Source organism: Hippichthys cyanospilos, chromosome 12 (assembly GCF_059441005.1).
Source record: "Hippichthys cyanospilos isolate Australia breed blue-spotted pipefish chromosome 12, RoL_Hcya_1.0, whole genome shotgun sequence".
NCBI classification, from domain to species: domain Eukaryota; kingdom Metazoa; phylum Chordata; class Actinopteri; order Syngnathiformes; family Syngnathidae; genus Hippichthys; species Hippichthys cyanospilos.
The window spans coordinates 16,144,543-16,156,943 of NC_142380.1; the positions used below are offsets into that span (position 1 = coordinate 16,144,543).

A 12,401-nucleotide genomic window follows, 5' to 3' on the forward strand; every position below is an offset into this window, starting at 1 on the left:
CATCACACAGATCTCATAATTTGTTATGCAGTACAGACTGTTCAAAGATCCTCATTTTATTACTGTACAATATAAGTAAAAAAAATAAAATAAAAAAAATAACTTGTCTATAATTAAAAGCCCTTGATGACACACGTCATTGCAATCACCCCGAAAGTGAATTAATCAAGGACACATGGAAAATTTAACAGCTGAAAAGAGTAATGGGAAACCTTTGGCTCTTGCACAAACTGCCTTTTTTCCCCTCCTCTGATGATTCATTTAGGTTCATTTTAAACTTTATGATGCATCTGGGAAAATGTGTTGGGTAAATGTTTATTCTTACTGCTTACTACAGGATAGATTTCTTTTTTGTGGTCTTCAAACACGGTGCCTTCTGTGCAGTTCTTAATGATGACATTCTCTATGGACACAATAAAGGATCAGTGTTGCGAGTAGTACATTACAAAAGTAATGTAATTATTGTAATGCATTACTATTTGCTGTAATGCAGTAGTGAAAGGCATTACACATAAAAAATGAGTAAAATTTTACTCGGTACAATTGACAGTAACGCGCATTACAATGCATTATAAATGTAGCCCAATAAAATGCTGCTAAACCCTGTAGAATTTTAATTGAAGCGTTTGATAACATGATTCAGTTCACTTAATTGCCTTGAGATGGCGTTGGTGTATTGTTGGTATGCAGAGAACTTTACTTAGGTTGTTTTATTTGTTCTTTTTTATATTACATTTCCAGCAACCTCAGCATCATTTCCAGGCCCAAGGGAGCAATAATATTTATTTTGAGCATGTAAGTTTTCTTAAGTTTAGTTTAAGGGCGTTCCACTGAATGTGTAATGAGCTACATTTAGAATGCCAAATCCATATTTCCAGGTATGTTGGTGAGAGTAATGTAAAAGTAATGCAATAGTAATGTAATGCCTTACATTTCAAATACTGTAATATTATAATGTAACTAATTTGGCTTCATTGGTGAAGGAGACAAAATTCCAAAGTGTCGGTTGCATAAATGTGCATAAATTAGGCAATTCTGGAAGAAAAGGGATATGAAGCAGCAATGTGTTCTGTGTGTGCACAGCTTAAAAAAGGGACATCGGCACATGAGCAAAATGTAAATACGGTAATGTTAAAAAGTGATTAATGAAATCTTGCATTGTTTAGTGACAAATTGTCAACTAAATAACATAAATTGCAGCCGCCCAACATGTGAACTTTCAAATGGAACACAGTATGGTCGGTATTTTATCGTCATAGTTAGTTGCAAAGTTATTTTAAATATCTGCAGCTAAACCACTTGAAAGAGGTGAATTTGCCCACTGAAGATTTTACTAGATTTGATTGGATGATCATGCAAAGATTTTTTTGCATCTCATTTTATTTTAATTTCAGTATTTTGACTGTTTATCAAGAAGTTTAACTTTACACAAGACACTGGCAATATGGTGCATTTGATGGAGTATTTTGTATTTACGTTAGACTCAAACCTTCAAAAAAAATCTACAAAGATGAAATGAGGAAATATATAATTTAAATCAGTGTGAATAGTATCAGAAACATACACAGATGTTTAACTATTGAACCGCCTTAGTTTTACTCATTTCACTTTCCTCCACAACATAAGCCAGTCATTGTTTACATCTTCTTTAATACGTTTTGTTTCTAAAATGTGATTATTTCAAACCATGTTTATCTCACAATTTAATCGTTTCATTTTCATAATATAACATTAAAAGTGCAACTACCATATTTAAAAACACACGGAAAATAACATAGACACTCAAGAGGTAATTCAACATAGTACATTGCCGCAGTTCTGCTTGAAAGGAACACCGATTTCACATGAATTCACCATGTTTCTCTTCACTCATTTGATTTTTTTGTATCAATTTAAAAATGTGAACCCCTCTTCACTTTTAATTGAAAGTTATAGTGAATAATGTTAAAATAATGTATTTGAATATACGGTACTCATATTGATAATAAATGATCAAGATAAATAAATCAACCCAATTATAATATAATTTATCAATTTTCGTTCACGGGTGAGCCAACCCTGCATTTGACTTTGCAGAGGCTAATTCAGTGATTGAAATGATATGGATCAGACTGAGTGAATTGAAATGTCTCAAGTGTAGTTACACATCAGTTATCAATCATTCTGGTATGTCTGCTAATTCAATGTTCCCCAATTCAATCAGAGCACCTATTTTACATTATTATAAACTTATGGCATACCACCAAACATAATTCTCACAAAACAAGTACTGCAATATAATGATCCTGTCTAAATTTACTCACAAACCAGAACACCAAACATTCTATCATTTTTACAAATTTTTATACTGCAATTATTATCAGTGGAAACAAATAGACACATACACTCTCTACATCACAGGCAAGGACAGGTGAAAAAATTGTAAATCAATCCATACCATCCATTATCAGAAAGGAGAGAGCAAAATGGCAAGTGGGCCGTTGTCAAGCAAAAAATGCAAAGAGTGAAAAGTGAAGCTAGGAAGGGAATGTTTTAAAAGGAGGTCAGGAACCTTTTAGGGTCGGTCACAGAGCATTAGGCGCTAGAATAACATAGTAGGTAAAAAGCAAATGGCTGTCTTGGGGCACAAAAAAAAAGAAAAAAGAGTACACCAAATTGTTTCATTTCATGGTAGCTTTCAATCTTTTTTCTAAAGTCTATTTCCAACCGATCGTGTTACATTTGCTGTAGTCACTAGTTTCCCTTAAAAAAAAAAATACATAGTAGAGCACGTGGGACATTAACTGGGTTACAAAACGCCTTGAAGGCCATGAACAGAATAAATCTTTACACAGTCACTCTTAGAATAATAATAATTTTTAAAAAAAAACCTTCTGAGAACACTTATATAAAAGCAACATGGCAGGAGATCAGCCAAGACTTAAAGTGGATTTTACCAATGATCAAAAGTTTCTTTCAACTCATGACTCTCAAGCTAAGAAATCACATAACATCTGTCAAACTCAACTGTCTCTTTCCCCTGCATGGAAAAGAGAAAACTAGACACTACTTTAATGTCTAGTCATGACATATTTATTAAAATTCAAATCATTCTGTCTTGATGCTATTCAATTTTCTCTTTATCTTTTGCCTTTTGCCCTTCAGGACAAGGACTTCTCTCTCATAGCGCTTTACAGCTCAACAACCAGGATGCTTATGCAGCTGCCGGTTACCACAGTAACCAAGCAATGGCTCTTGGTGAAGTGGTCATGGGTCGCAGCGGACATGTTGGCGGTGCTGTTCACAGCTACAACCAGGTACACAACAAATGTAAAAATCATTTCAATTCCATTGTCCGCTTACAGTACCATTCAATAGTTTAGAAACAGCCTCAAATTCAAATGTCTTAAAGGGACATTGTGTAATATTTAAGTTAATTAATTTTAAACCCCAAAGGTAAATTTCAGTGAGATGTAAATAAATGAGTTGGATCGGATTTTAAATGCCTTATTTTCATAATATTTCTTTCTTCTTTTTTTTTTAAATCAACCCACTTCAGATTGGTTTTGTATCATGATTTTTGTGATATTATGTATCGTGCTTTACATATAAATCATTCCGAGCTCTTCTCAAACACCACATTAAATGTTACAATACGGCATGTGGTGGCAGAGGAAGAGGGCAAAGAGCAGAAAAAGAAAACTTTATGACACGCAGATAACATTTCCTTCGTTTTTGCCATTGTAGTCATATCTTCCGCACAGTGTTCAAGTTATTCATAGTAAGCTCCTTTCTGTGTTGCCGAGAAGCTCCTAAATAAAAGAAAATGAAGAAAGAGAAGTGCTGGGACACCAAATTTCACAAAGGTGCACAACGATCGGTTTGGGGGTTAGGACAGCTAGTAATTTTACACATTTAAGTTCACCCAGCAAACACAAAGGAAAACACCAGCGAAAACATTGCATGTTGCCTGTTGTTAATCCTCGTGTGCATGGATTGCTGTCCTGCATTTTACTTGACCAGTAAATGTTGTGTGAGAAAAAAGTGAGGAAGTGTTGGATTTTCTCCATGGTGTCAATTCTTTGCGTCATGTGCTGATGGACTTCCCACCTATGGCCGTAGCCTCCTCGTTTATGTTCACGGAAGCCCTGAGTAACTAACTGGTGTTGAGATATTTGCCCAAGGTTTGTACATGCAGTGCTATTGTGCACTGAAACTAGTGGCAAATTATATTTCTATTTGTTCACTGTCTCGCTCACTTGGTGTGTGCTTCCAAGGTTTGGGCTCTCTGAGACACAGTAGTGTATGTGCTGCATTCATGTAACACCAGTAAACTGCAATCCTTAATTCTACACAATGTGCTTTTCAGCACATAAAAAGGGCAGAAATTCAAGCATTTCACGCTTGGTAATGCACAACTCTTAAATCAAAGTCATTCCAAAGCATTGTCGACATAAAAAATGTGTCTCAGAAACCAGCAAAATTTGCAACGCTATTATCTGGGCAAAAGGCATCATATTTAACCCTTCCACTCCCATTGGGCTAATGGGTCCCTCAGCTTATCAAAAAACGGCAGCGGGGTACAGTAATGTTAGCAATAACATGAATGGCATCCCAGTGGTTCCTTACTCACCTATCTACAGAATCTGCTGACATTTAGCAATTGTTCCATACACAACTAAGCAGTGCTAGACCAACTGTCAGTACGGTAGGTTGCATTGTACAATTTCTTGTGAATTGTGAAAATATATTGATAATATGTGCTATACAGTGTATGCGTGTCACTATAGATTACACCGATTACTATGTATTGTAGGCATTTGCTGATCATTTTCACTTCTCTGGCACATTTATATTATTATTATAAAATACCAATTGGACAAAGAAAATCCCAGGACCAGTAAACTAATCAATGAATCTTGGAATATTTTAATAAATGTTCCAAGTATCTTAGACTTGTAAACAAGTAATATATGCCATAAAAAGAATCAGTAGTGAAAGGGTGAAAGAATCCAAATTTAAACATATTCCTATTTGATTAATTCAACCCCATCAATATTTCTTAATAATATATATGTGCTCATTCACAAATTTGGGATTTATATTAATAATGGGAAAGAAAGACTAAATCAGGGGGTTTTCACAAGCCTTTTGGCTGCTACACTACTTCCCACAAAAGACCTTTGTGTCCCTACATATTGTCCACTCCAGGTGACATCCAGCCGGGCGGCTGCCCAATTGATGGGAACAGACTCCCCCTCCCAGTCCCACAGAGATTCATTTGCCCAACAGGCCATTGGAAGCGCCTTCCACATGCCCAGTGAGGGTGGGCCTACACCTTCTGGACCATCCATGTATTATTCCTGTGCCACCTTGCCTGCACAGGTACAGAAATCTCTCTAATAATGTTTATTTTCATTTACTTTTCACAACTCCTAATCGTAATGCAAATCACAGAACCTATGGAAAGTCATGCAGTGTGTCCCTTAGGTTCAACTTCTTAAAGTGAAAAGCCAAAAGAGTCTTTATAACACTCACCACTGTTATCTCTTACAGCCAGTTGTTTTGGAACGCAGCTTAGGTTAACTTGATTCTTGGATTCTATGTGCTTATGCAATGCCATTCATTCATTTTCTTCAATCCTGTTCAGAGCAGTAGAAAAGTTTCACTATAAAAACAGTTGGGCCAAAAATCAACCATTCTGGGTCATTAAAAAGGACTGATCTCTACTTGGGTGAATTTGACTCTATCTATTGGTTGTTTTGAATAAAGCAATTCTCCTAATTTGTTGAGTTGGTTTAGTTCTTATCATTAGATCAAATTGTTTCAAGTAGTGGATTGGTCCATGTTTGCCCATTTTGGGATATTCTTGACCAAACCGTTTTTATGGAGTGTAATCACTATAAACTCATATGCAATTCAGATATTTCAATTAAACTACACACTTAAAATATTTTGGGGGAAATAACCCAATAATGGGTTAAAAAAAAAGACAAAACTGCCACTTGGGACAATGTGATCGATCTTTCTAGATTTGTCATTTCATCCAAAAATTGTCAAAAACACTTTTAAAGAGAGGTTTTGTGGATTTTTCATTTCACACAACATTTTGTATTTCACCTCAAATGTTTGGTCAATTGACTAACCCATAACAATCCTAAATAGCACCCCAAAACGGGCTGGTTTGTGGGTTATTCATTTGACCTGACTTTTTGACTTAAATTATTAACCCAGGAACTTTCAAATTCACCTAAGTGTGGTCGGTCCTTCTTTGACCCATAATTGGGTTAGAGTGTTGGACGGGTGAATCATTTAGTTGCATGGTTGCTATGTGGACACAAAAACGCAATACTACACTCTAATGTATAGCTACGCACAGCTTTGTTGTTTTGTTTTTTTTAGTTTTGCACTTTTGCAGCAACGCTGACTATAAGAAGCTAGGACTATACATCAAGGCGATGCATTGCTTTTCATCCCTACTTTGTCATATAATGTATTGCATCACACGTTTGTGCTTTATGCAAGGAGGGGGATATGATTAATGACTGACTGAAATCATTTGATCTTACTTACGACTCATCTGAGTTAGATGCCCCACTCTGTTATGATGCAGAAGCATCTTTATAATGGGGTAGGACCAAGAACTACCTCAAGTCAAATGAACTGAAATTTAGGTGTCAATTATGCCAGCTACAAATAGCCGGATTGATGAACATGACTATACAATAAATATATACCACATAATCAACTGCAGAAGTAACACAGTTTGTGTAATCTATTTTTCTATATGGTCTCTGAATGTGCCAAATTACCATAAAAGTGACCAATCAACTCATGACCAAACTTAATGAAGTGCCCTTCTAACATCAAAGACTTACGACTGTACCGATGCAATTAATCAACTACTTGTCGGTCATAGATTATTAAATCACCTGAATGGCTAAATTTGATTAAGTCACATGCTGTGAGCCTATTCAGTTTGCGGTTCTTATCTAACCTATTGATACCTAAGAGAAAAAACTGAGCTCAAGTGCAGAGACGTAAAGTGGCATTGGGTGTAAAAGGTTACAGAAAATAACACGGTATAGTCTGAGTCCCTGATTTAATTGCTGGCAGAGGTGAAGCCCTGGTGTCAGGGCTGAGTATTTGTAGCAGTGGATGCAGCTGCTCTCGCTCCAACATACCTACACTGTACACCTGCACCCCCTCGCACACACACAGACCTTCACACATACGTACACACAAAAGAGAACGTTTAATGTCATGTGGCTGAATGAATCCAAAAGCTGTAGATGTCATGAAAGAATTGTAATTATGGTATTTGTTCAAGTATGTATGTAATGCATGGAGTATCAGGTTCAATTGCGCCCTTACGGTTAGGTGGCCCAGTTGGATAGCCAAAAATCATTAGCGAAACTCGTTCAATGTAGTAGATCTGAGGTATGTTGACGCTGTAAGTATCTTAACATCAAGTTATTGTGAAAGGAAGTTAGGGATAGAGAGCCTTTATTGTCATATTATAATAAGTATACAATGAACGTGGGAGAGCTGCGGTGCATATTAAGGATATATCTGACCAACAAATAGAATAAATACTATATAATAAAAATCATAATTTCACAATGCAATTATTCTTTTCAATGTGTCCTTGCATTGATAGCTCTGGTGAAAAAGCTGTCTGAGTCTGTTTCACCGGCTTTATTGAGCCCTGTTGCACTGACCGCAGGTCAAAAGTGTGAAAGCTTGATGACCAGTATGAGTTGTTAATATTTGTTCATTTTAAACACATTAAATAACGAAAATGTATCTTCAAATATCCATACTCAATGCAGAACGATACCATCCTGGGACTATTTATTGCGAAGTAGATGTCCCAGCCAAATGAACCAACTTTCTTTTTTTGCCTGTTGATATTTTGGTTTGCATGCATCTCAGCAATTCATGTGTTGACAAGAGGTCACCAAAACACCCACCAGGCACCAGGTAGCCTCCACGGACCACAAAATACTGAAGTTTTCCAGTGATCAGACATTGTGCTGAAGCTGAATGTGTAGAAGTGGTCATTTGAAAAAAATAAGCACTTACAGAAATTTATCAAATGTACGGAATGTTTAAACAAAGAAAGTGATGCGTAGATTTATTGACATGTTTCCTATTCATCTATAATTGTTTCTAATTTAGTGAGAAACAACTAACACAATAACATAAAATTAAAAGTAATTAGAGCAAACATGGAACTTGAGACATTTAAAACTGGTAGCCCTTCACAGTTAGTCAGTGCTTAAGAAGTAACTCAGTTTCAACTCAGTTTGTTGTGACTCCTGATGTACATTATTATAAGTGTATAATCACAAAAAAAAAAATCAAATGCAAAAATGTTCTTTCTCATTTTTGACCAAACATCTTGTAATTAAAATAATTTAAGCTCTGTAGCACATGCTTGAAAGAGCATAAAATGGTGGCTCATTCATCCTGTGCAATCATGTGGAAGTTCATTTGTTCTGGTAGCTCATCAGAAAGCTGCAGTAGCACATCAGAGCCTCCGCTTGTCAGTACCCGGCGCACTTCATTTCAATGAATATAATGACTATGCGGTGTAGATTAATATTTAAGCTTAGTGATGTTCCCTTTGAATGAAGTACAACCTCTCTATTTCAGCGTGTGAGTTCCCCTCTGCAGGTAGTGGGATCTCCTACCAAGCTGCAGCGCCTGGGTTCCGCGTCCTCCGACATGCCCAGCTATGCCACACTACAACGTGTGTCATCGCCCAAACAGTCCCCCAGTCGTCTTGCCAAGTCCTACAGGTTGGTTCATTCTTCCAAGCTCATTTGGGCTCTTTCAAGTGTCATGGACAATCATTTTTGTCATGAAAAATACTAACCTAACCCTTCTCCGTATACACGTCAACCTTGTGCATAAGTCAAGCCCCTCTTTTTTACTTCTATATGGGTGAATATTACAAAACGCGTTTATAAGTCTACCCCTGACTTTAGTGCTTGCACATATCATGAATGTCCATGGAGGGGGTGGGGTGAAAAAAAGACAAGTGCGAGGCAATGTACGCGAGCATAGACACGAATGCTGAAACTAATATTGCAACAATAAAACGTAACCCTAACCCTCCATCTTTTACAAGTCGTCTTTTTCTTCAAATCCACCTGAAAATCCATGCAGCCTTGTTTTTGACAGCAGGCAATAAGGCGACGCTTGATGAAATTGCAAACACGCTAAAATGGATGCACGCTGTATCGAATTAGAGGTATGCAGTGTATAATCGTTCTAAGCCTTCTGAATGACATGACATTACTTCTTTCGCATTCGAATGAATGTTAGTCAAACACAGATTTGTGGAGATAATTGGTCTGATTTTGAGTTATGCGGGTATGTCGACCCTCCGAAAATGGGGGTTGAAAATTAGGAAAAAAAACTTGACTTATACACTGAGAAATACGTGTGCTTATGTTTTGTTTTTGTTTTTTTAATGAATGGATAGATGTCACTCGTGGCCAGCGCTCCCCTTAAAATTATGCCAATCGAGCACTTTTGTAATGTAGTTGTATACATACACAAACTTTTATCTTGCCATCAAAAACACATTTTCACTGCTTGTGTTCATGTTTTATTGAAGGAAAGGACTGTTGAGATGTTTCAGATGCTACTAAAAAAATATTTGTGTCAAAGTCACTCCTGTGCAGAAAACGCATCTCATTTTCTCCAAAATAGCTTGGTGTCACTCAAATGACCTATTCTCAGGCAGTGATTACTGAAGAACGGAATAAGATAGGATCTTACAGTCTTTTTCTAGGTAAAGAATGGAATCCAATCTTTCATGTTGTACCACGAATGTCGACATAGTCATACAATAGACTACAATATTCTATCGGCCCTAAAAAATGCGTCCAAATGCTCGAAATCAGCTGGCACTCGAGAGGTTGCCTTTTCAGATAACGCTTGGCACTGAAAGAGTAAATAAACTTGTGTTGTTTAGTGCACATATTGAAGTATTTTCCCTGCCCCATTGCACAAAAGAAAATGACACAACAGTATAACATTATAAGTGCCTCTGCAGTCTAATGAGCAAGTAAGAGCAATGTTTATCAATGGACAGTTGTAGTAGGCAGCGGTGAAGAACTGTACAGCATAATAGCAACAATTAAACAACTTTCCTTGCAGCACCTCATCACCCATCAACATGGTGCCAGCAGGCGCTGGTGGCCCCTCCTCCCCACTTTCCATGGCAACCCCATCAGGAGGAAACCACACATCATCACCAATCCACCAAATGAGCTCAGTCGTGGGCAGCTATGCCACCTTGTCACCCACCAAGCGCATGCTGCATCACATTGGCGGAGAAACCTACAAGATTTCCCATGAGCTGTATGCCAATGCAACGCTGAAAAGGCCAGGGAGCCTGGCAGGTAGAGGTCAAGATGACTTTTTATTACTTTTTTCATATTTCCATGTGTAAAGTCTTGTCATGACACACATCTCTGTTTATAAAAAAGGAACAGTGCCACTGCTGCTATTCTAGTCTCGTTTCAGCAGTATTATGGGGGCACTGAGAAGAAACATTTTGACATCAATAACAAGAATGTTGTAAATAGATTTTATATTTTGTAGTTTACTATTTTATACATTATTAGACAACTAATATAGACAATTGTAAGTCTGTTTTTCTATGTCTTTTAAGGTAGTTGTGAGCATGTCAACCCATTTGCTATACATACAATTACACACAATACACATTTAATTTGACAAAAGTGATTTTTATTCATGTACTTCACAATTCCTAACCACCCCAGGTGTTCATTTCTAAAGGCATGCAAAAAAGAGCCATAGTTTTATACAAAGGAGCTGTACAAACAGACACCCGTGGGTTAACTCAAAATACATTTTTTTTTAAATCATTCAATTAATCGATGGGATAATCATTCTAAAAATAGTTGATGAAGAAAGCCGGTTAAAAGAATAAATGTGTAAAACCTCAATTTCAATGAATATATGCCCTTGTGTAAAATGTTCTTTAACTGGTCAATTGCAAAATTTTCTATTATTGATTGTGTTTTATCACATCTTCAACAACTTTTTTCCATGAAACTTGGAACATATTACATAGTGTTTTATTAAAAATAAAATCTTCCAGTACAAAACATTTCATTTAAAAGACTGTCATAATAACTTGATGATTTGATACGATTCTCCACTGTTAAATATAACTGTTGAACAAAACATGACTTCTTACTCATTGTTACATGCATTTTTTATAGTTTTCTCAAAATACAATCCTCAAAACCTAACTCTTGTAGTTTATAGTTCATATTTTATAGTTCTGTCCATCATCACACTTCTGCATCGTTTGTGAGGAGGCAATTTGAGTTGTGTGTATTGCTCTGAGATGTTAGTCCAAAGATGTACAGCGAATACTGTATGATGATTGAACTTTGCTTTGCAAAGTGCACAATTTATTTTGATTTTCTTCCATTAGCCGTCAACATTTTTTTTAAAGTATAACTACGTAAACATATTTTGTTGTTTGTCCTTTGTCCCTTGTCCTAACCTAAGTTCAGCTGTCACAAGAAGCAAACAGAATGTTAACTGTTTTTAATGTTTTATAGATTTTAAACCTCCAAAGTTAAACTTCTAAAGATGACAGCCTTAGTAAAATGAAAAAAACAACAAATTACGATTTTAACATTTTTTTTAATTAATTTTCAATTGGATACACAACAAATACAAGATATTTATTTTTCAAACCGATAAACTAGTTAGTAAATATTCATTCATTGTAAAGTTGATGCCTGCAGCACATTCCCCCCAAAAATATTTGAGCTGTGGTCTGACGAGTCCAAATTTAATTTTAGGTCAGAATGGAGGAGCACTGATATCAAGTATCGTACTGTATAGGCCAATACTTGGTCTTATCTCAAGGTATTGGTATCTGCCATGGCAGCCGTTACTGCAGTAGTATTGAAGATACAGACAGGCGTGTTTAGTGATAGATTTATTGGCTGGAACAACAGTATATGTCAGATCTAAGAGAACTGGCAAAGTGTAGATCGGTGGAAGGGGAATGGCTTGAGTTAGTGTTCAGGAGGTTGTCAGAGTCCCTCCAGAGCAGACAATTCTTGTTACAAGGCAAGCTAGAGTCCGGATGGTTAAGGGCAGGGTAAGTCGAAAGCCGTGAAGTCAGTACGGGAAGGAATAATGGAGAACTCAACATAGGAAGACAATCTAGCAGAACAGGCAGGCTTATATAGCGGGCGATTGATTGGTTGCACCTGGTGGTAATTAGGCTAATTGAACGGAATGCTGGCCGACAGGTAGATGAGAATGAAAGAATATTCCCATTAAATTCATGAAGTTACAATGAAAATGGCTAATTTCTATTAAATAAATGTCATTATCTTTTGGAAGAGATTTTG

General features: G+C 36.6%; 1 protein-coding gene across 6 annotated transcripts in view; it reads left to right on the forward strand.

The window, feature by feature from the left end:
• Positions 1-12,401, forward strand: part of ctnnd2b (catenin (cadherin-associated protein), delta 2b) — a 157,080-nt gene that overhangs the window by 88,405 nt on the left and 56,274 nt on the right. For 4 of the 6 annotated variants that reach the window (XM_088429149.1, XM_088429151.1, XM_088429153.1 and 1 more), the window contains exons 6-9: positions 3,145-3,296; positions 5,191-5,364; positions 8,638-8,783; positions 10,153-10,403. In XM_088429149.1, the coding sequence (XP_088285275.1) occupies positions 3,145-3,296; positions 5,191-5,364; positions 8,638-8,783; positions 10,153-10,403 (723 nt within the window). The remainder of the gene's footprint in view (positions 1-3,144; positions 3,297-5,190; positions 5,365-8,637; positions 8,784-10,152; positions 10,404-12,401) is intronic. The other 2 variants (XM_088429150.1, XM_088429152.1) reach the window with 2 other exon arrangements.